The sequence below is a fragment of the Labrus bergylta genome, chromosome 13 (assembly GCF_963930695.1).
Source record: "Labrus bergylta chromosome 13, fLabBer1.1, whole genome shotgun sequence".
NCBI classification, from domain to species: Eukaryota; Metazoa; Chordata; class Actinopteri; order Labriformes; family Labridae; genus Labrus; species Labrus bergylta.
This window is the reverse complement of record NC_089207.1, coordinates 1,505,544-1,529,315: the sequence shown is the minus strand read 5'-3', so window position 1 is coordinate 1,529,315 and position 23,772 is coordinate 1,505,544. Positions and strand designations below refer to the sequence as shown.

Here is a 23,772-nt window from a genome sequence, read left to right as displayed (position 1 = left end):
TAAATATATAAATAAATATATATATATAAATAAATGCAACAATTCATATAAAAAATAATATATAAATAAATATATTCATATATTTATTTATGTATTTCTGTGTCCATGTTGTGCAAGGAAAAGTAAATATGTAAATTAAGTGGGCCGTCCTAACATTACTGAAGTAGGATTGGTCAATTTTGAAAAACAGACAGAAGCAAATTTACATAAATACTTTTCCTCTTACGACCTGGACACAGAAATAAATAGATGTGTAAATGTAAAAATACGGAAATAAATTAATAACTCAATTAATGTGGAACTGTATGCATTGATACATATATAACTGTAGAAATACGCTAATAAATGAATAAATACATGTAAAAATATATAAATAGACTTTTTCATTAATAAAGTGTATTTATTATTTATTCACTGATGTATTGTTTTCAGCATTTATTGATGCATTTATTTAATATTTATTTATTTACACATTATTGTATGCATTTCTCCCAACATTTGTTTATTTATACTTTAGTTATTTTGTGTCCCTCATATATAACTGTGAGGACATTTTAATCTTTATTTGTTCGGGATGTTAAATATCAGCAGCTACACGAGCACACACACTTACATCCGGCAGAGGGCAGGAGCGCGCATTGTGCCTTTGTTCTCCACCGCACATCGTTACGACGAAGAAGAAAGTCCGGCTCTTCTCATGAATGCTGGGAAATGTAGTCATATTTAGGTAGCGTTCACCTTTACTTACATTGTAAAGTGGCCTCTATTGCCCTACAGTTCCCAACATGTCTGCAACAGTAGCAAGAGTTGCCGAATGACAAGTGAATTTATCACTTATTTAACGCTCTGTATTTTCTACTGAAGGTACCAAAGAACCTGGATTCTCAAAGTAAGCGGGTTGTTTGTAGTTTTTAAAGCCGTAGCTAACAGTTAGCTTCGTTTCCATGGTACAGTTAGCTTCCGCCGGCTAACAGCTACACATAGTCTCTAAAGAGTTAACGTTAGTCGTGTTTTTCAAACAGTTTTTCTAACGTGTTGAAGTCATCGACAGGTCCATGTTGAAGGATTGAGTAATGTCTGTCTTGTAACTCGGGTTAGTAGAAGTGTGAATAGTGTTTATCTTTAAACACAGTGAAGTAGATTGAATAGAGAAACCTTTATTGACACAATGAGGAAGCTGTGAATGGGAATTCTGATAAGGTGACGTCACGCCCCCTGCAGTGAGCCTCCTCTGTTCACCTTCATCTTACACAATGTAGGTCTCATGTTACACAAGGTAGCACCAAATATTTGATCTCCTGTCTACCTTTTGCAGGTGTTCACTCTGCCTCACCTGAAGCTGCTGCATCACTGCAACAGGAAGTTCAGTTAAACACGTTAAAGGAAGGTAAGGCAAGTTTATATTTTCAGTCTTAATATTTATTATGTATTTGTTAAATCTTAATTCTTTCCTGATTTATTCAGAATTTTTAAAAACTTTTTTATCACAACTTCAGAAGGTCAACACTTTTTTTATTTTTTATATTCAGGACTAATTACAGATTTTTCTCCTCAACTGTTTAAAGGTTCTTGCTTTAAAAATATTTTTTATCCCTGCACAGGTTATGTACATTTCTTGTATAAGTCTATTTTTAATTGCACAGTTTAAGTTTGATTCATCCAGGGGGATTCTTTAAATCTATTTTTCAGGTTAATATATATGAGGGGGGAGGGGGTCGGTTTTGTGGTTTAATTTGTAATAAATGTTTCCTGTCACGTCTTTGTAACCTGATACTGGATGCTTTGAATTTCCCTCGGGATCAATAAAGTATCTATCGCTCTCTCTCTCTCTCTCTCTCTCTCTCTCTCTCTCTCTCTCTCTCTCTCTCTCTCTCTAATTTGTCAGGGAATATTACAAAAAATCTTGGAATAAATTCCTTACCTAGACATTTCTTCACCAGTGTTTTCATAAAGTGTTCTTATAACACTTTGAAAAGATTCAAATTAAACTCCTCTTGAAAGTCCAAAAGATGTTAACCTCTGCCTCAGGTAGCTTGTGAGGGGTCAAACTAGGAGTTTTTCAGGATGCTGAATTTTCTCTTTGTTGGAGAAACGGCCAAGCCCGCTTTCACACTTTAACAGTAGGTTTATTTTAATATCTCAAATACTAGTTAAAAAGAATACTGCTCCACAATGCCTAATGTGTCAGGTGTTTAGGTCTGATACTTCCCCCAGACTCTACATCAGTGGATCCCAAAGTGGGGACCGGGACCCCCTGGGGGGTCGAGAGACACAGGAGATGACTTCCACAACCAAATAGAAATGTTAAATTGAAAATACAAACTAAAACAAAGTTACATTTAAAGTAGAACTATATTGGAGAGAATGCTGTGCAGCTGCATCCTCTGTTGGAGGTAGAGTTTCTGGTTTGATCACCTCGGCCACCACCTTCTGCAAATTGTACCTACAGTAATACCTGGTGCATGTTTTTAATGTTTGTCAAATTGTAATACCATGTCTTTGATGGCTGTAGAAGCTCGCAAAAAGGTCACTGTCACAACCCGGAGGTCACATACACAGCAATTTAAAAAAAAATCTGTTTTTACATCAGACGTTAACATGTTTACAGCCTGGTTAAAAAAAACAAAAAAAGGTCTGGTTATGATTATCTCATGTCTCGATCAGCACACAGTGTACGGGGGGTTAATGTTCTGATAACTCATCTTTTGTTTTTTTTATGAAGGATAAGAGTTATTCATGATGAGACGTGTAGCTGATCTGATTGACAGGTGGGCGCCGTGTAACTGTTTGCGGAGAGGCTTAAAACCCGCCTCAGCTCCAGCTCTCTGCCTGTCGTAGTTAGGTTGACTGAAAGTTGAGACAGCGTTGGTGAAGACTTTTCTTGTCAAGGAATTAATTCCCCCTGTCTCCACTGACATCATAAAAATGTTTTTGTTGATGGTGACAATAATGACGATGAATCCTGGATGAATATTGTTATCATCTCTATCATTACTTATTTATTCATCTATTTTTATTATTTTTTGTTTTTTGTTTCGTAGTGACTTTGTATTTGTTTTTCTCACTCTGACTTTCCATCCACACACACACACACACACACACACACACACACACACTCACGTAAAACATGAATATACCCCTTTTGTGGCCTGTGTTCATTGTAATTGTCTCTTGTGTTGTAAGTGTTTGTCTCTTGTGTTGTAAGTGTTTGTCTCTTGTGTTGTAAGTGTTTGTCTCTTGTGTTGTAAGTGTTTGTCTCTTGTGTTGTGTTGTAAGTGTTTTGTCTCTTGTGTTGTGTTGTAAGTGTTTTGTCTCTTGTGTTGTAAGTGTTTTGTCTCTTGTGTTGTGTTGTAAGTGTTTGTCTCTTGTGTTGTAAGTGTTTGTCTCTTGTGTTGTAAGTGTTTGTCTCTTGTGTTTTGTCTCTTGTGTTGCAATAAAATAATTTTAAAAAAATGGAGTTTATTCCCAGATTTTCCAAAAGTCTGATAAAATTCTCTGATTAAATTAGGAATGTTCTCACCAAACAAGCTATAACCTCAAGGCTCTGAGAAACATTTCATTGATCAAACAATGATTCAATAAAACAAGAAAGAAACTCTTAAGAAACACAACAAAAGTAAAAATGCTCTCTATCAGTTGATCAGTTGATCACCAGGTTTAGAAAATGAGAAACGTGCTGACCACCAATTTTCCTCTAAAGACGACGTCTTTAAATGTTTTATTTTGTTGACTACCCCTTTTTTTGAACTGACTGATCATCTACTTCTACTTTCTCTGTAGTTAAGTAGTTAATTAGTATGTTATAATTAACTGAACCGTCTGACACCTCCAGGCCACCGTACTAACAAGCTGTATGAATGTGTCTGCTCATCAGAAATCTGAGATTGTTCTTTTTTTACTGGACATTTAACAGACCGAACAATGAACGACCTTATAAATGAAAAAAGAATAATAAAGCTTCTTTTTTTTTCTGTTTTAACTTTTATTCACCAAAACGTGCACACACACACTCACAATAAAAAAAAAGGGATACAAACAAGAGGGGAACTGTGGTACGATACAAACAAAACAAAGGAAAAGGAAAAGGTTCAGTAAATAAAATGAATGAATTAGAAAGAGGGACAACATAAGTAAATGAGCAAACAGGACAAAGACAAACATGGAGGACAGTATAGTAACTTATGTTAAATAAAATAGGTGGGAGAGGTTGTACACATGGTGACCATTTGTTTGTTTTTGTTTTGTAATAATAAATCTTCTTGACCATAATGCACTCATTATGTCTTCTTACACATTTTGTCTTGTTTTTGTTTACAGCTCCATCATGAGGCATCTTTGGCCCAAAGTTTGTGTTTTAGGTTCAATGTCAGCCGCTTTCGGTTCGGTCCTGTTGTCAGAGGAGAATACTCAATCTACACTGAGCAGCTGCTCCGCTGACACAGAGACCAGCTCTCCTTATGAACTTAAACTGGTCCAAGTCCTGTTCCGTCATGGTGCTCGGACGCCACTGAAGTCGATACCTGATGTGATGGAGGTAAAAAAACGATTTCAGTTCTGAACTCATTTGTTTTCATCAGAAGATGTGAGAAACATAATGCGTATGTCTCGTCAAAGGTCCAGTGGGTTCCAACGCTATTAGAACCTCCTGCACACTGCCACATCAACTATGTGGTGACAGATCTTACTGGTGGTCCCAAGCCCCCGGCTCCTATAGAGGACAACTATCGGAAGAACATACTGAATGTGAGTAGGTGTGTTTTGTGTCGTTGAGTGCATTCAGGTGTGGAAACTACAGAAGCTGTGTTCTATGCAAACTTACATCTCTTACCTCCAGCAAGTATTTTTACATTCAGTTGACAAGCCTGAATAAATGTTGTATTTCATTTTTCATTTTTTTGAACCAGTAGGAATGTTAAGTTAAATCCTTGATGTATAAATCTCTTCTTATTCTTATTTTTTATATTCTAAGTGCTTATTTATGTATCTATTCTTATATTGTTTTATTTGCTCTGATAACCTGCTGTTGTAACACCACAATGTCCCAGTTTGGAATCAATAAAGTAATTCTATTCTATTCTATATGGGTGTGATAATAACAACAGGAAAGAGTTTGAGGCAGTAATTTAGAAATGTATTAGCTGGAAAGTACGAGAGTAATCAGTAACAGAATGATGTCATTCTATTTTGGCTGTACCTTTGCCAGAGTTCAGATTTTGTGCAACTAGACATTTTTTACTGCATCAAAGAGTCATCAAAGATGTCAGTTACACTAGAGAGAGAGAGAGAGAGAGAGAGAGAGAGAGAGGAATGACATGCGGGAAAGGAGCCACAGGTGGGATTTGAACCTGGGCCGCCCGCTTGAAGGACTACAGCCTCCATACATGGGGCGCGCGCACTGATCCACCAGCGGCCCGTAAAAGTAGTTTTTTGATTAAATAATTGAAGCATGTTAGGATATTCTTTTTCGATTTGGAAGTAACTTTCGCCCATGTTTGTCCAGTTTGATCGTCTCCCTCTAGTGGTCACTTGGATTAATTACAAAGCTGCACAGATGACACTGAAGCTCTTCCTCTCAGTCACCTTCTCTCTGTCATGTGGTTGACACTGTGTGCAGTAAGATACGGTGTCCTGTTTGGCATCCATGGGTGTCCATGGAGATGAAAGTTTCCTGTGCTTTGAGGAAGAGCTTTACTGCACCCGATTTAGCTCAGAAAAACCAAAATCCCACAATCTGGGCTACTGCCATCCTTGTACTCTGACTTTGGCAAGTGTGCGTCTTTTTTTAGGCACATCTGTGAGTTCAACTTGATCCTGTTTGTCACACTTGACAGGGTGGCACGTTCCCCGGTCAGCTGACCACAGTGGGCATGCAGCAGCTGTACGAGCTGGGCAAGAGGCTGAGGAGGAGATACATCGAGGAGACTCATTTCCTCAGCTCCACATTCAGCCCAGCCGAGGTCTAGTAAGCAGTGCACTTCATGACAAAAATACTTCTTTGTTGATATACATTGAGTTAAAGAGTGAAACACAAAGGATATCAGACTTTACTGTTTTTCTAGCTGGCTGCCTTCTATGACCTATTTCTTCCATTTTTAGTGTGCGCTCCACTAACATTGTGAGGACCATTGAATCTGCTAAATGCCTGGTAGCAGGGCTCTTCCAGCAAAAGCAGAAAGGTAGGGTAAACATCCTTATGTGTGTTATATATTCCATTCTGGGTCTTGTCTAATCTTTTTTTTTTGTGCTCTACTAGAAGACCCTGTGCCAATATTTACAACAGAGGCAGAATCTGAAATCCTGTATCCTAACTACCATGGATGCAAGCTGCTCAAAATCCTTGGCAGGTATGTAGAGGAAATGTGCCTCAAACATCCTGCGCGCTTGCTTCCCCAAAAACTGGAGAATTTAATCATGTGCTGTGCAAAATTATAAGCCGGGCCGAGCCAACTCTGACAGGTTGTCATTGTGTGTCTGTGTGTTTTGTGTTTGTTTTTTCTGCACAGCCACCGCTGGGCAGAGTCGTCCACTCTGCCAGACATTGCAGCCGACCTGCAGAGCATCCAGAGCGCGCTGGGCATCGCTGCTCACCAGCACGTAGACTTCATCCTCATTAGAGACGACATGGTTGCCAGAGAGGTGACAGTGCTGCATCATGATTCATGAGACTTTTTGTCGGGTCTCACCACAAAGCTATCAGAAAACACATACCACTATCATCAACAGTGAGCCTGACCCCCGAGGCGACAGCTAGCTGTTTGCTAGCTCCATAATATAGCATCACCTCATCAAGTCACCAGAGATTAACGAGTTTAACAAGCAGAAGATTGTGATTTCAAAGTGTCAGTGTTCACTCATTGCAGTAATTGAAGATGTTTTTATTCCCATTTCATTGATGTTAACCCTAAAGACTTATTATTGTGGATGATGGAAATTCCTTGTTGGAGAGACTGAAATCATTTTTGTGCTTTAGTTGAATCAGGAGGGTTAAATTCCACTTCAGAGGGGCATTTCTTTTCTTCCCTGGAGACATTCAATTGACTTATCTTTGAAATGTGTGCCCTGAGGCGTTACAGGATCTGACTCTGAAACAAGACAGCAGGGTTTTTTTGTTTTTCCCTCATCAGCCAAATTCAGAAGCACTACTTAACATTTCACGATTTAGCTTTGGTTAGATCAACCTGCTTCGAGTTACAACTCATTATAACTCTCAGAGAAATGAAAGCAACACATGTCTGAGTGAGTACAGCTGTTATCCAATTAAAAACAGTAGAAAGCTGCAAGAAGATTTCTCTAGCATGGCTTAAAAATTGACTCTCTCTTCTCTGTCAGTTGCAAAGAAAATAAGACCACCTTTAGAAAACAACTCTGATCAAAGGAGAACCAGCGTTTTTTCCAAATATAAAAGACAGCTCTGAAAAAAATAACAAACCTGAAGTCAAGTGTAATAGTTGATCCTGTGTTAAATCTGTGCACATTGACAGACGCATGGCCTGCCCTGCCCACCAGAGCTCGACACCTGGAGGAACAAAGTGGAGCAGAGAGCTGTGGACATGATCTGCCATGTGTATCAACCAAACAAAAGGTTAGAAGAAACAAAACTCCAGTTAAAATGACAACCCCTTTATCAGTCACAGTTAGGAAACATTACCTCTCTCTTAAAGTCTGAATATGTGATTTTTAACACTTAAATGTAGAAATCAAGTATCTCCTCTGAAAATAACTCTGTGAGTCATGACTGTCTACAATGGGTGTAACACCCGAGTCCCACTGTCTGTGATGTTTTCACAGTTTTCAGAGTCCTATCTTCACTTTGTTTACATCGCCAGGACGGCCGGCTGACTCCTCCCCTCGTGTATAAAAGTTGTTTAATTGAGGGACTAGAGAAAAGAAGAATAACATACTGTACTCACTGCTTAACTGTGTTTCTAGATCACGCTCATTTCAGGTAAATTTACATGCAGTGTGAAGATACCAGCATAATAAAGATCGCTAGCATTAGCATGCTAACACAACAATGCAGCGCCAGTTGTTTTGGTTTCATGCTGGTGCTCAAGGGCGACATCTGCTGGATCAAAACATCACATATAAAGCCTTTAAGACTTGAGTTCAACTTGTATTCTTTTGCTTGTGGGTTCTGTTTTGGTCAGGGAGAACTTGCAGCTGTGTGTGGGACCCCTCCTGCACACATTGTTATCCAACATGGACGAGAAACTACAGGGCGCCTCATCAGAGCTGAACAGGTAGGACACTTAGCGCAGTATTGTTATCTGCACATGCTTGTTTGAGTTGGTTTCATTTTTTGAATTCTTCTCCTTAAACAGAAAGTTGTTCTTGTACTCTGCACACGACACCACTTTGATTCCCTGTCTGATGGCTCTGGGGGTTTTTGACATGCGATGGCCACCATACGCTGCTGATATCACACTGGAGCTTTACCAACACCGTCAGACGAGCCAGGCCTTCGTTAAAGTGTCATACACCGGCAAGGTAGGAGCCAGACTGTTTATATATCCATGGTAAATAATGGTTGTATTTCCTCGTGCTTCACTCTGCATTGCTCGTCTTTCTGTAGGATCTTCTTATACCCGGCTGTAGTGGACCCTACTGCCCCCTGGAGGAGTTCAAACAGGTCCTCTCATCATACTCACTGAGCTCTGAACTCTATAAGTCACTCTGTAACAAAACTGAGGGCCTGATCAAACCATGAACCTCACAACACCACACCGACAGTTTCTAACATCATGTTTTTTTTCCATCCTCACCGCTCACTCCATCCAGCCACCAGCAGTCATCATACCTCACAGTCAGACTTTTAGCAGGGGGAAACTGTTTAACGCACACGTCCTGGATTACAGCCTCTTAGCTAGTTTTACATCACTCTTTTGGTTTATGATTCAACATGTGTTACCATGGCAACAAATTGTTTCATATAGGTAATTAATTTGCAGTTTGACGTGAATGATTTTTTCTGCACAGCTTTTATATCAAATGCTGCTTGGATAGAGATAAATGACTTAATGGTAAAAAAGGCCGGAGATGTTGAAAGTTTCTCTTATGGGCAACACATATTTAAAAAAAAGTAAAGTATGAGCCTCTTGATGAAGATGTAATTTCATTTTTCATTTTCTAAAATGGCTAAACCAAGAACTCAAACTGGAGTAAAATCAGTCATTTGTCTGGGACTATTTTTAGCAGTGCATTTATACAGCTTTTACTTTGTTAAAGATTTTTGGGGGGCTTTATTTGACAGGAGAGATGCCGTATGGGGGGGGGGGGGGGGGTGACATGCATCAAACAGCTTCAGGATCAGAAGTTGAACCTGCAACTAGTGCGAGGAGGAGTGTAGCCTCGGCTTGGTGACATCAATTTCTGCATCTTAACGCTTATGCAAATCTGTAATATTCAACCATTTCGTTCCTCAGGGGAGAACTCTTCAATTCATGTACTGTATTAAATGTTAATGACCAACTGATTACAGGACGTGGATTGTACTTGAATGTTCATAACCATGTGCACAAAGGGATCAATCTGCTGTGGCACTTTTTAAAAGTGAAATATTAGGGTTGGCTTATTGTGGGGATAAGACTACAGTGACTATAAACAGAGAAACAAGAAAACATTTGATCTCATTAGGAGTAACTTGCTGCTGAAAACTTTATGGTTTAAATCAGTGAAGAATAAAAAGATCTTATTCAAATTTTGTCTCTTGGCTGGTTTTTACTGAGATCTGTACTCATCAGCTAAACCTTAAAAGATCTAACCTCAAAACATTAAAACACATAAGGAAAGCAAAGCTGGTGAAGAAGAGTTCAAATGCATTTAGGAGCTTGGACATATTTCTGAAATACTGTGTGTCTCAGTAAGTACCTGATCAAGTGCTTTTTGTTTTGCCTTTCTCTCTTTGTTCAAGGTAAATGTAGCTAAAGCTGGTATGACGCATACAATGACGAAGACACCACCTGTCCCCCATAAGGGACTAGATGTGAATAGTCTAGAGCAGGGATAACGGTGCACACAGCAGCATGCACTAATGGGCCTATCCAAACACTGACATTAGAACAACAATAAAAAAATACAGCAACCTTAAACTAATTAAACAACATTTTTGTATGTAATTTCACAATAATAGGTCAAATATGTGATTTCAAGTCATTTCCAGTTTGCATTTGTTTTTGGAAGGCAACTCGCGACCCCCCCTCCCAGTGTCTCACGACCCCCACTTTGGGAACCACTGGTCTAGAGCCATGTGGACACACACATGCACGCACACACACGCCATAGACAACATGTATATACCAAAACAATATCTTTTTATTTGTAGTCCATCACCACAGCCCTGGCAGGCTATTTTTGCACCAAAGCCAATGGAGAAACACATGACAAGCTTATACAATAGAGAAAGAGAGGAAGTCAACTGGATGGTAAGCAGTACGTGTTTACATTTTACGTGTCTCTCTTTGGACACCACACCTGTCTTACTAAAAATTTTTACCCGATCTACCTAGCTCTAGTTCTATAATACCTGGCATACCTGCTGTGCCACTCCTGTCGCATTTTGCTGACCTTTTTGGGGGGGATTATTGCTGTGGGAATGATTATTACCCAGAGTCAACAAGAGTCAAAACAAAACAGGGTACACAACAGGAACAAGAAGAACACACATAGCACATCTGGGTATTAGCAGTATTAATCACGCTGGGCCAAAGTCGAGTCCTGAAAGACGGATCCTCACAATGTGTTGCTCTCAAATGGTAAAAATAGAGAAAGAAGACGCTCTCTGCAGACGGTCCATGTTTGTGCTTTTTTTAATAATACTATTATCTTAATGAGGTCATAGTTTGGTTTGTTATACACTGGAGTTACAAAGGAAATTAAAATAGACTAAAATTCGAATAGCCCACCAATGGTAAACAGTACAGTATTTTTAGGGGGCGTTCCTCCCCCAATGAAAGTTGGGTACGAGGAGTTGAGAGGTCACTGATAGAATGCCTATACAGACAGACACATACATACATACCACACAAACATACGGTCTGTCGAGCACACACACGCACTCTCACACGTATATACTGTACAGAAACAGTCAAAAACAATGGAGCGAGAGACAAAATGGAGTTCCACTAAAGTCTTCACAAAGCACAAATTCTTCTTATTCCTTTCTCTTGTTCCACACCACTTTTGTGACAAATTTTGTTTTTTTGATTTTTTTGTTTTAATTTGAAAAAAGTAGACATATACTGAAGCATCTCCACGCTGACTTGTTAGGTTGTATTCCTCTTTGATGTTGAAGTCGTCTTTATAGTCAAGATAATCAAAAAAAACACAAGAACAGTTTTTTTTTTTTGCGAAAAATGATGCACAACAAATCTCATACATTCTGAAGTTCATGAGTCAAAAATTCAATGTTCTTGTGGCAAAAGTACTCCAATCTGGGCTTGTCCCCGAGTCTCCACTGGAAGAGTTCCCACAGGACATTACTATTTGTGACTGGTATGCTCCATTTTGTTCATATCTGGGTAAATCCTCCTCTACTATTATACTTCCTTTGTTTAAGTCCGTCAGAGTTCTCCACAAAATGACACCTTTGCTCCCTCCTATGTACTGTCCAATGACATTCTAGATACAAGGTTTCTGTTGAATCAGAACATTCCAGGGCCTGGACTGAACCCCATGTCCATGTCACGCGGCCTCATCTGACCCCCCATCATCATTGTCTGCTGAGGGGGGCCACCCATGCCTTGAAGTGACATCATCATGTTAGGTGAGCCACCAGGTCCTGGGTGGGCCATTTGTCTCCCCTGCATCATACCTCCTGGTCCCCCAGGGGACATCATCCGGTGCTGGGGTCCCATCATGCCTTGGCCCATAAATCCCGGTGGCCGCATAGAGTTGTGACCAGGGTTGCCCATTGGCATGTCTTGGGGACCCATTACCCCACCAGGGCCCCCTGGCATCCCCCCCATCCCCTGCATGGACATTCCCATCCTCGGTGGACCGTCTCCCATCATGCCCTGCATGGGGAAGCCAGAGGGGTGTGGTGGTTTCCCCCCGGGGTTGTCTCCTCCACCTCGAGGGAAATACGACAGAGTCTGGCTGGGCTTCTCTGACGGGATTATCCTGGACAGATCAAACTCAGGAATGCCCGACGCTCCCGGTCGCATCACCTCGTGAAGGTCTGCATCGCTGAATCCACCTTGCATGTTGTTGAACTCCGGCCCTCCAGGAGTGTTGGGCTTGCACATACCACCATCACCCCCACCCCCATGAGGCATGTTCCCCATCCTTCCGCCCAAAGGCCCTCCCTCTCCCTGGAAGCCCATCGGATGTCCAGGGAAGCCTTGGGGACCGGGACCATTGTGCGGGGAGAAAGGTCCTTGCTGGGAGGGGGACTGGGTGAGGGGGTATGCTTGGCCTCGATGAGGATAACCCATGCGTCCCTGGGGCATCATTTGTGGGTTTCCCATAACGGGGTCTTGAGGATTTGGTGGTATCATCATGCCATGAGGCATCATGCCTGGGCCCATGTTTGGGGCATTTGGAGAGGGCATCTGAGGGGGCATACCGTGAGAGAGGGGCTGGGATCCCATTGGATTCATCCCCAGGGGGCTGAGTGCAGACATGGGTCCGGGGTTTCCAGGTCCCATCATACGAGGATTGCCTTGGTGGTTCATTGCCATACCTGTATGTGCAAAATAAACACAAGTGATTATGCATTCAATTTCAATATATATCTTGTGATGCATATTAAATGTAGTAGGGATGTCCCGATCCCAATAGCCGGTGGATCATAAATAACTAACAGATTATAGTTATCTCAGATTTCATACCATTGTTGTTCACTGATGGCAAGTTTGGGGAGCGGGCCGGGGGCGAGTCATCATCAGAGCTGGCGACAGTCTTTATGGCATCATGGTAAAGTGGGGTGGAGCTGGGCATTGCAAATTTGGACATGCGTGACATCATGATGGAGAGAGGATTCTGAGAAAGAGTCGGCTCGGGGGGGATGGTGTACGGACTGCCAGACGGGACATTGCCTGGGTGGGACATGGAGCCAGATGGAGCCCCTGATGAAGGAGGGACCGAGGGAGGACCATTACCACCTGGGAGGACAACATGATGAGGAAGAGATGACACAAAACTGAGATGATAAAACTCAACTTAAAGTCTGGTAAATTGTTTTTAACTGGGATCATATAAGGAACAGTGTATGGTACTCTATGATTATTAGGATCCCAAACATGTAGCCACAAGAGGGAGCCACTGGACCATAACCAATTCAACCCCACCCCTTATACAGATGTGTTGACTTGAATGAGTGTTGGATTTAACAGACTGGATATTAAAGATTTATCTAACTTGGATATTTAAGGACTAAAAGGGACAAAGTCGGTGGATATTTTCATAGGATCAGTAATTTAAAATGCAATACAAAAGATAAACACCACCATATAGAAAAAGAAAAAAATCCAAGTAAAAGGGATATAGGAAGGAATATAATAACTATTAAATTAACAAAGATAAATACTAAAAGAAGAATCAGCAACAGAGGTTCTGCTTAATACAGAAAAAAATTGGTATACCTTGCTCCATGCCCCCCATCATGTTTGGTGAAGTGATACTAAGGGGCGGCTTGCCACCCTGAGGTGGAACTCCAGGACTCTGCATTGGTGGTTTTGGAGAGGAAGCCCATCCCGGAGAGGGGTTAGGAAGAGAAGGAGACCTCATGTGAACCGGAGAAGCACCAGCTGAACCCATCATGGAGTGGGGGGACTTCATGGGTGCTGAAGATGGAGGAGCCGGAGGGGCATTGGGACCTGTGGGACCAGTGAGCATGCCAGCCAGCTGGGACGGTGTCTGAGGGGATTTCAGGTTTCCAGACGGAGAACCCATCATGGGGGACTGCACTTGCCTCAGAGGAGGTGATTTGAGCGGGTTGACACTGGGGGAGTTCCCCCCTCCTGCTTGGACATTCAAATCTGCTGGTTTTCGGCCTCTCTGACCTTGTGGAGGTCCACCAGCAGAGGGAAGATGGTTCATACGGCCATTACCGCCTGTTGGTGTAGATCTGTGCTCTGGACCAAAGGATGGGTCTGCATGTGGACCCCTCATTCCTCCAGGACCCCCTGGAAAGGGCCGCCCAGGCCCCATTGGAAAGTCTCCAGGCTGTGTCTGCTCAGGGAAGGGAGGACCCTGCATGGGTCTTCCCTGAGGACCCATGTTCTCCATCGGTGGTCCTCCACCTCCTCGCATTCTCATCATCTCATCGGGACTCATGTTCATGGGGACATCGCGTAGTTTGGAAGGGTGCATATGAGGGCCAGGTCCAGGCCCCATGCCAAACTCCGGTCCCATTTCCCTGCCCCCAATTCCCTGGAGCCTAGAGGAGGGACTCATAGGACCATCTCCAGGCATTCTGGGAAACATGCCCATGCCATTGCCAGGTTCCATTCCTCCTCTTTGGTGACCCATCATCCTCTGCATGTCCATCATCATCCCTGGAGGGAGGCCCTTCTCTCCTCCCATACCTTGGTGAAACATTGCTTCTTGCACAGATTGAGGATTTGGGAAACGCTCACCTCGCCCACCAGGACCAGCAAACATGCCCCCAGGTCCTCCTGGGAAGCCTCGTGCATCACCCATCCTGGGTGGCATGTCCTCAGGCCAGCCCATGCCGGGCCTCGGAGGCCCCTCCATTTCAGGATTCATCATACCAGAAAAGCCGGGCATCCGCTGCATATGTGGGGGCATTCCCCTGGGGCCGGGGCCGGGGCCAGGACCCGGGCCAGGGCCCATACCCATGCGCTCCTGGTAGGGCTCTGGTGGGCCACCTGGCCCTCCCCACATCTCCCCTGGGCCCATCTGGTATGGAGGAGGGGGGCCTCGCATCATACCACGTGGACCATGGGGGTGCATCATCATGTCCGGGGGAAGAGGCCGGTGTTGCAGTTCTTGTTTCTTCCTCTTCTCTTCATAAAACTCCTGCTGCAGCTTCAACCACGCTACCTGCTCCGGGGTCATTTGATCTCCATCTCCACAGCCTCCTGGACCCCCCATGTGTGCGCCCATTTCATCTTGTGGAAACGGGGGCATGTCCCTTGGACCATGGGGTGGGCCGAATGGTGGACCTTGTGGACGTGGTCCTGGCCCACCGGGTGGTCCGAGGCTCTGAGACTGCGCCATCATAGCTTGTAAAGGGCCCTGCTCTGATCTTCGGGGTGCACCATCAGGGCCTCCGTCATGGGGTCCACCATGAGACTGGGGGGGTCCAGGTTGTGGGGCATCACGATCATCAGGAAAGAGCATGCGCTGAATATCTCGCAAGGTCTGCAGAGAGCGCTGGCGATGCTCCAACTGTTCTTGAGAAAGACCCTCTGTGTTTGCCTCCATGTTTAACAGCTCCTGGGCCAGCTGCTGCTGCTGTTGCTGCTGCTGTGGTGTCAGACCTGCACCACCAGAACCTCCTCCCTGCCCTCCTTCAGCTGCTGTTGGAGGGTTGAGGCCTGCCTCGGGTTGGGTAACAGGGGCCTGGTCAACCGGGGCATTATTGTTACTGGGGCTACTGCCAGGAAGATTTTTTGACTCCATGCCTGCAGAGGACGGCCCCTCCTGTGGAAGAACACCAGACTGGCCCCCCTGGTTTGAAGACTGGGATGGAGCCGCCTCTGCCATGCCAGGTAAGGACTGCTTGGACCCAGGCTGGTGGCTCGGGTCTTGGGCATGGGATGGGGGCTGCTGGGGAGGCTTGGAGTCATTTCGGAGGGCGTTAGCTGCATTGTTCTTAAACGGAGAGAAACAGAAAAAAGGATTTATATATGACACTTTCACAATATATTTTGTTGCATGATAGCATGTGTTTGTATTTACCAGGAGGAGGTGAGCTTTGTCCTTGCTGTTGGAGATGTTTTTCATGTGGAAGGCGATGATGTTTTCTGTATGGCCAGTTAAAACCGCATCAGCTGCCCTGAGGACAAGAAGGCAGACAGTCAGATATCAGTCATCAGACACAATAAATGTGTTTGTGTTTGTGTGTGAGCGTGGGTGTGTGTGTACTTGAGAGACCATGGGCTGGATGAATGAGTACTAGATGGGACCATGAAGGTAAATCCAAGGTCAACAGTCTGAGTAAACTCCCGCACACACACCTTCTACTGAGTATCCACCATCTTTGATCTCTAATTCCAAACAAGAGTGTTAATCTAAGTTGAGTTTGTGCTCCCACTGAGAAACACACTTGTGTGTAGATACTCACAATGGATTTAGGCCACAGCCGGGAAAAGTTTTGAAAGAAACAGAAGGGGCTGGGAAGCAAGTATCTCAGCTCAATACACACAAACAGCTTCAACAAACATCAAAGACAATAACAACCACTAATGAGGCAATTGACATTGTTAGTAATTTAATTAAAATTTTAAACGTAACTCAACAAAGGGTTTCTCTGTGGCTGTTTCACTTCTGTGGAACAGAGTCTAAATATTGAGACTGTTAAATAAGCCCGTCTACAGACACTGATATTTAAAATAATAAGTAGAGATAAGGCAGCAACCTAAAAGTGAAAACATATTTACATGTACCCTGCATGTACTCAAATCTGAAGTTTAGATTTTACATCCGGGTAATATCAATCAATCAGTCAATCTTTTTTTTGTATAGAGCCAATTCATAACAAGTGTTATCTCGAGACAAAGCAGGTAAAAGACCTTACTCATTGTTATGTTACAAAAAGCAGGTAAAAGACCTTACTCATTGTTATGTTACAAAAAGCAGGTAAAAGACCTTACTCATTGTTATGTTACAAAAAGCAGGTAGAAGACCTTACTCAGGGTTCCCACTCTTCTCCAGAGATTATTTTCCAGGACATTTTCAGCGATGATCGAGCTGGTATGACAGTCTGTGATCGTGCGATACCAATATTAAGTGTCTTAAACAAGGCTAATCACACCCACTGTGAGCTACCGCCTCAAAGGTTAAACATTTAATATCATGTTAAGGTCCATTTTTACCCTTAACAACGCAGTTTTGCATTTGAAGAGACAATGCTAGCAAAGGTAAAGGTAGCCAGTATTCGGCCCGTGTTTAGTTGGGTACCTATTTATTGTGCAAATGAACCTTTTTTTCCCGATCTGCAGTTTCTAAATATTGCCAATTGGCATTTATCAAACGTATGAAATAGTTGTATTTCACTCTCACTTTTGTCAGGCACAAAGTCATAGCAGAACACAGCCCGAGTAAGAAAGACCGACTAGAGAGATTCAGTGGAAGTTAGCACGTCATCAAAAACGTTAACTAACTACTGTTGATGTGCTGACCTCAAACTGAGGAGAAAACACAAGTCTACCCACAATTCACTCTCATGATGTTTTTTTCTCTTTTTGTGAAGGATCTTTTCGCTCCATCCTCTCAACTAAATTGTAAATAAATATCCACTTTTGACATGAGGGGGGGGCGGAGCCATTAGGATGGCTCCGCCCCCCCCCCCCCCCAACATCCACTAAAGAGAGGAGAACAACAAACTGACCAACAGAAAACAGAATGCAGACGTTTAATTAGAGCACGGAGATCGTAGAGGTTGCGTGCAGACGCTTTAGACAGTCACTTCATATAAACGTCACTCTCTTTCTATTGGCTCAAATTGAAATCTCCAGAGTATATGCTGCTGCGTTCAGACATCAGCTCACTCGGATATTCTACAGATAAAATACGAGGGGTCTGGAGGAGAAACTCCAGGTAAAGTCTGCGTGAAAAATGCGTCTGTTTGCGTTCACACAGCCTAAAGAACCTCCAGGTAGACTAATCTCTGGAGTTTTTCAGGAGATTTCCGTATGTGTGAAAAGGGTTATTGTTAAATTACAAAGACCCAGTGTAAATGAGTTATGAGTAGCAACATTTTATCACAAGTGAAATATCTAGGTATCATAAAGAACAGAATAACAGAAACACATGAACTTTTCCATTTCCTTACTTGTTAGCCATTTCAGTTGTGAAGACATAGACAAGTTTTGAGCCCGGTTTCTGACCACCAGCGGGTTCTGTGGTGGAGCCCTGGCCTCCCAGTGCATTATGGGAGGGTGTTGAGGAGCGGCTGAGTCCGGTGTTGGAGGTAGAATGTGTGACAGAGTCCTGGGGCTTTAGGTCACTGGAGTTACAGTCTATAGTAACACAAGAAAAAAAAAACATGTTTTTGTAGGAGCAGCACAAGCTCATGGGTAATGTAGTTCTGCTAAACCTGTCATAAGTCAAGTTGATCAACGGACGGAAATGCTACTCATGCTCGGCTGCACGTCGTGTTAAAACACTTACTGAAGAATCCTTTGTCATCTTCATCACTCTCTCCCCCGGAGCACCAGTCAGCTCCACTGTACGGCTGCCTCTTCTCTGCCACGCACATCCTCTTCACCCTGCTGCTGTCTGCACACACACACACACACACACACACACAAAGACACAAATGAGTGACAACAAGGGTCTGAAAAAAAGTATTTCCTCGAGTCCCTTCTTAAAACATTATGCTTTATTTGAACTTTTATCTCTAATTTAGTTTTCTTAATTGTGCTTCTCTCCTCCATCCTTATCTTTTAAAATATGTATTTCCTAATTGCCACCTTACTTGAATTGATATCTAATTTTATTTTAATACCTTTGTGATGACTTAGATTTTTAAAGAGAAGAATTTATAAGAATATCATATTTTTCAGAATTGCTTCACTGAACATATTTTGAACAAACAACTCGCGCTGCATTGTTGTGTTAGCATGCTAATGCTAGCGATCTTTATTATGCTGGTATCTTCACACTGCATGTAAATTTACCTGAAATGAGCGTGATCTAGAAACACAGTTAAGCAGTGAGTACAGTATGTTATTCTTCTTTTCTCTAGTCCCTCAATTAAACAACTTTTATACACGAGGGGAGGAGTCAGCCGGCCGTCCTGGCGATGTAAACAAAGTGAAGATAGGACTCTGAAAACTCTGAAAACATCACAGACAGTGGGACTCGGGTGTTACACCCATTGTAGACAGTCATGACTCACAGAGTTATTTTCAGAGGACATACTTGATTTCTACATTTAAGTGTGAAAAATCACATAGAAAGACTTTAAGAGCAAAAATATGCATTACACCTCTTAAAGCAGCTTTGATAGAAGTTCAGTACTCACAGAAAAAAAAAATTGTACTTAAATTTCATAAAGGTGATAATACTAACTACGGTTTGAATACAGAACTTTTCATGTAATGGAGACAACCATCCCTTGCATGCATAGCAAGAAGAGCAACAAATTTGACCTCTAACAGCTTTTTTTTTACACATCTTTAAACAGAGAATGTTCAGCCTTATAATGTTTATTATATTCATTTCTCTACAAACCTAACTTACTCAATCGTTAGCTTTTTAATGCTTGTTGTCGCTATGGCCTCACTCACCCGTCTGGCAGTGCCACAAACCTCTCCTCCACCAGTACTTCATGACAGTTTGACCAGGTCTGCTACGCTGATCTTTACAAATTTTAGGCATCTCAGTTTAAAGTCTTTTGTATTTTGCACATAATTGCATAACCATGGGATTGTTTTTGACGCTCTTGTTTCAAGAGAAAATAAATCAAAGATAAACCATACCATGCCTCAAAGTCTGTCGGCCCACCGGGGAAAAATGCCCGGTTTGCCAGATTACCAGTCCAGCCCTGATGTGCATAGGAATACAAAAACGCAAGCACAGCAGACACTGCAATACCAACAACAAACAGAACCACCGCGGGAATTCTATAAACAATCGATAACGCAAAAAGCATTTAATTATAAATGGATTATACTATAGTATAAAGTACAGGAGGTCATAATCCTCCTAGTGAGCGGCTCGTGTTAAAGGCCGATCTGGGGTTCCTTTCTCCTGCTCTATCCCCTGTCCCCTGAAAAGCCCCCGCCCCCATACCAAATCTTTAAAAACAAACACATAGTGATGTTTTTAGTGACTAATTATTAGGCGCTAACTCAGGTATCTTTTAACTCAGGTAAACTATTTTAACATTCTGATAAATTATAACAACAGAAACTTGTTATTGTCACACTTTAAGATCGACTGGGTCACTTCACACAGCGTTTTTTTCCTGCTGAGATCTGGACTTAGATGGTTTGAAAAAGTGATTACCATCCCTGTTGGTCTTACCTTTTTCCTCACCAGTGGGTGTGCCGCCCTCCGGCTGTTCAAACGACTCCACCGAGGTGCTTCTCTCCCTTTTCACTTTAACCTTGGAGCTTTGGCCAGAGGTCAGGCCCTGCCCGTTCTTCAGCCCCATGCCCCCCGCCACATTTTGAGTCCCTTTGGCACCCAGGGTCTTGGCGTCGCAGGGTGAGGGCTGTGATTGGCTGCCAGTGCTCCCTGGTTTACTCTGATTGGGCATTTTAGAGTCCATCTGTGTGGCAGTGGAGGGGGACATAACGGGAGGTGAGCGTACCATGGCCTCCGTCTTGGGTTTAGGGCTGACAGAGAGAAGGAAGACAAAAAGATCACAGACACATTTCATTACATCACATCAGAACAAAACACATTTCTGTTATTCAAAACACTGCAGAATGGCTAAAATATCATTTAAAAAATGTCAATTTATGTGAATCTTAGACGTCACAACACATCCAGCAAACTTCCAAAATGCTATATTTTGTCTTCCAAAATGTATTTGTGAACTTGTTTGGCTTATAAAAACACAAATAACTGAGAGGAAATGGGGCATATTGGGGAAAAAAAAGCCTGGGGCTTGAAGTTGGGTTACCAAGCAGTCATAGTCTGGATTTAGGCACAAATCAGAAGAGGGAGGGGCTTGTCTGATATCCACATACTCCCCACTATCACATGTACCCATGATGATATCATCTGGTTTACCCATGACAACAATTAAGAGGAAAGACAGAAAATCAAATGTGATTATTCCCCCCCCCCCCCCTGTTTCTTCCTTTGCAAATCACCCAGCACAATTTGATTATGGCATCCAGCAGTTGGCACGGATGTCTATGAATACAAGATAAGGTTACTGGTATTGGGTAATTCCTTGCAGCTAAACAGTAAAAACTTAAAGAACAGACAGTAGAGAGGTTGGCCATCTACAAATGACTGCTGCTTACAAGTTATGAGTTCAGTTCAGGCAAGCAGGACACATCCAACTGGCAGGGAACAACCTTACCACACCCTAATCTCTGCTTCTCTCTCTCTCTCCTTCACAAACACACACACACACACACTTGTACAAGTAGCATGAAACAAATGCCAACATGTCCAAAAAGCACAGCCGCAGCCTAGCACACTTCATGTACACACACACACACACACAGAATCCCTGTTAGCAGAAAAAAAAAAAAAAAAAAAAGGGCAAAGCCAGAATTTTGGCAGTCCATGCAGCAGTTTCCAGAGGCTCCAGAACCATGAGTCAGCAGGGAAAACCTCCAAGCTCAGTGTACTCTCTGACCCTGGAACAGCTCTGGATCAAAAGTCAAGACCTCTCAGGTCGAATAAAGACGCAGAGAAACTGATCTCAGGTCTGCATTGTACTCAACCTCCACTTTAGCTCTTAACAGCAGCACACCAAGGGACTTGATACGGTTTTTAAACATCTTAACCACACAGCGCTGGACTCACCTCTGATCATTATACATGCACACAGTAACAACTTGCCATGGCAGCACAACAGACAAATAGTTAAGATGGAAAACAATAATTTTTATGGCTTGATGATGGCATATTCTCTACACATGTTCATGCCTTCTCCCAATTAAAAAAGTGAGCATGTTAAGCGATATATAAAAAAACCTTCTGCAAACTGACCGAGCAACTCTGTCCATTAAATTCTTGGAATGATGTGTCATTTAATTACATCAATCTGTTTTAACAGAGGGATGACTGTTTGTTGTCTGTTCTCGCTTCACAACTGTTGAATAAACACTGACACTCCATGTTTATTCATTTTGATATTGTGTGAGGTTTCTAGATTATTTAAAAACAGGTTAATGTACGAGACACAGTCTTGTAACTGTGTGTGTGTATAATTGATGTGGGGAGACACTACTAAGTCACTAAAGTCATCAGCTGTTAGTGCAAGTGAAAAGTACAATGTTGTGCAGCTATAAAAATAAAAAGTGTTAAACAAGGAGCAGATGAAATGTAACTTCTGCTCTCTGTGCAGTTGTGCTGCTGTTCAGAGAATGACTGAATTAAATGTTTACATTTAATCAGTATGTTAGAGCAGTGTTCGGCTGATTAGGCTGTAAACGAGTGGTTGTTTATTACAATCACAGTTCTAAAGTAGCACTAGACGTTCTGGTTGTCGGTGTGTAAGTCCACTCACCTTTGTGTGTTGGTGGACGGAGAGTTCTTTAGCCTATTGGAGTGCATTGAAGGGGCTCCCAGAACTACAGAACAGGGGGGAGTGATGAGCTGGTGAGGACTGCCTGCGTGTGAGAGAGGAGCTTTTGTGCGCACGTTCCTGGAGCCAGGAACTGGATTCCCGATGTTGGAGAGGTTTCCCCGACCGTCCTTGGCCTCCTCTCGCTCTTTCTTCCCTCGCTCCTTCTTGTTGAAATGTGTCGCTGCTGTACCTGCCGCCGCTGGCCTCTCCTCTTGGACCTCCAACATCCTCTTTATGTCCTTGTATGTGTGTGTGGGTGTGTGCGCGTCAGTGTAAGTGAGTGTATGTGTATGTGTGTGTGTGTGTGTGTGTGTGTGTGTGAGAGAGAAATTGTGTGAAAACAACAACAATATTCTTGGAGTTTCTTCTTGTTCAGAGCGTGTTTATAAAACTCCCCCAAGGGGGCTTTCAACGGCCCTCGGGCACACTGTTGAGAGAGAACAGGGGGGGAGGGGGGGGGGGGGGCAAAACTGGTTAACAAAACTGGAAAAAGAGAGAGCCCCAGTCTGGACACATAAGAAACAAAGCACCCCCTTTTAATTCCAATAATTCCACAAGTTTAAGGCTTGAAAGGTTGCTTTTAAAAGTTGGAGATTTCATCTTTTGTAGAGCTTTGGTCCACTTTAATCCATGTCAGCAGGATCGGATTCTAACAGGTCCTTTTCATAGCAGACATTTTGAAATTCCCAGAATGGAATAAAAAAATACATTGTGTGACAAAGTGGGTGAGATGCTCTTTTGTTATTCACCACTTGTCACTTAAATCTTCATTTAATATCAAATCATGTTATTCTTTACAGTTATGTATTTTGCTATAATGTATTTTTTGCTTGTGTAACATTGCAGCACTTACTACCCTGGGTTTGTTTGTGTTTGCTTTAAGTTGATTTATACTTTGATGTGACCTGTAACTTAATGCTAACAACACTGATATTGTTATTAAGAGGGAGAGTCAACATGTGGAACATTTTCACTGCACATGTGGTATCAAAATGCAAACAGACTCTGATCAAAGCTCCCCTTCAGCATCGTCTCAATAAGCACTGTTGAATTGTCTGCTAAGTGAGTAGACACCAACAGCTACTGAAACAACCCTAAACAGTGTGTAGACCTGTATTTGCTAAAACAAATGTATGTTTGTCACAAAGTGCCTAATAAAAAAGCCACCTGTAATGATCTCTAGAGTATAAATAAAGGTCAACTGAATATCTGTGTGTATGTTGTGTGATGAGTACTTTATATGTATATTTGGGCCCAGGCAGAGTAACCTTGGACAAAAGTTTCAGCTGCCCCACTCAGTACATATATCATGATTTTTCTAAGGAGTAACACATTTAAGGGATCAATACAAATAAAAACATACAGGTTAAGGTTTAGTGTGTTTG

At 42.5% G+C, this 23,772-nt stretch overlaps 2 protein-coding genes across 5 annotated transcripts in view; one reads left to right on the top strand and one right to left on the bottom strand.

The window, feature by feature from the left end:
- The first annotated feature begins 738 nt into the window (after positions 1–738).
- acp6 (acid phosphatase 6, lysophosphatidic) lies at positions 739–9,697 on the top strand. 2 transcript variants are annotated; one of them, XM_020657678.3, is made up of 12 exons: positions 739–889; positions 1,316–1,387; positions 4,318–4,534; positions 4,615–4,743; positions 5,832–5,962; positions 6,097–6,176; positions 6,254–6,344; positions 6,504–6,636; positions 7,482–7,582; positions 8,148–8,240; positions 8,322–8,487; positions 8,573–9,697. In XM_020657678.3, the coding sequence occupies exons 3-12, from the start codon at positions 4,325–4,327 to the stop codon at positions 8,705–8,707; spliced, it is 1,269 nt and encodes a 422-aa protein (XP_020513334.2). In that variant the 5' UTR covers positions 739–889; positions 1,316–1,387; positions 4,318–4,324; the 3' UTR covers positions 8,708–9,697. The 2 variants fall into 2 exon arrangements, with proteins under 2 accessions (XP_020513334.2, XP_020513335.2); XM_020657679.3 differs by having other exon boundaries at positions 1,316–1,392.
- Positions 9,698–10,289: 592 nt separating this feature from the next.
- bcl9 (BCL9 transcription coactivator) overlaps positions 10,290–23,772 on the bottom strand; it is a 35,439-nt gene continuing 21,956 nt past the window's right edge. For all 3 annotated transcript variants that reach the window (XM_065961823.1, XM_065961824.1, XM_065961825.1), the window contains exons 3-10: positions 22,328–22,814; positions 20,158–20,471; positions 18,298–18,405; positions 17,960–18,146; positions 15,865–15,961; positions 13,581–15,777; positions 12,828–13,100; positions 10,290–12,679 (exon numbers count right to left, since the gene is read on the bottom strand). In XM_065961823.1, coding sequence (XP_065817895.1) covers positions 11,640–12,679; positions 12,828–13,100; positions 13,581–15,777; positions 15,865–15,961; positions 17,960–18,146; positions 18,298–18,405; positions 20,158–20,471; positions 22,328–22,614 — 4,503 coding nt within the window. In that variant the 5' untranslated portion in view covers positions 22,615–22,814 and the 3' untranslated portion in view covers positions 10,290–11,639. The remainder of the gene's footprint in view (positions 12,680–12,827; positions 13,101–13,580; positions 15,778–15,864; positions 15,962–17,959; positions 18,147–18,297; positions 18,406–20,157; positions 20,472–22,327; positions 22,815–23,772) is intronic.

Coding starts and splice junctions, on each gene's coding strand:
- acp6 (XM_020657678.3), top strand. CDS start 4,325: ATGAGGCATCTTTGGCCCAAAGTTTGTGTTTTAGGTTCAATGTCAGCC. Junction 4,535..4,614: donor CGATACCTGATGTGATGGAG/GTAAAAAAACGA, acceptor GTCTCGTCAAAG/GTCCAGTGGGTTCCAACGCT. Junction 7,583..8,147: donor GTGTATCAACCAAACAAAAG/GTTAGAAGAAAC, acceptor TGTTTTGGTCAG/GGAGAACTTGCAGCTGTGTG.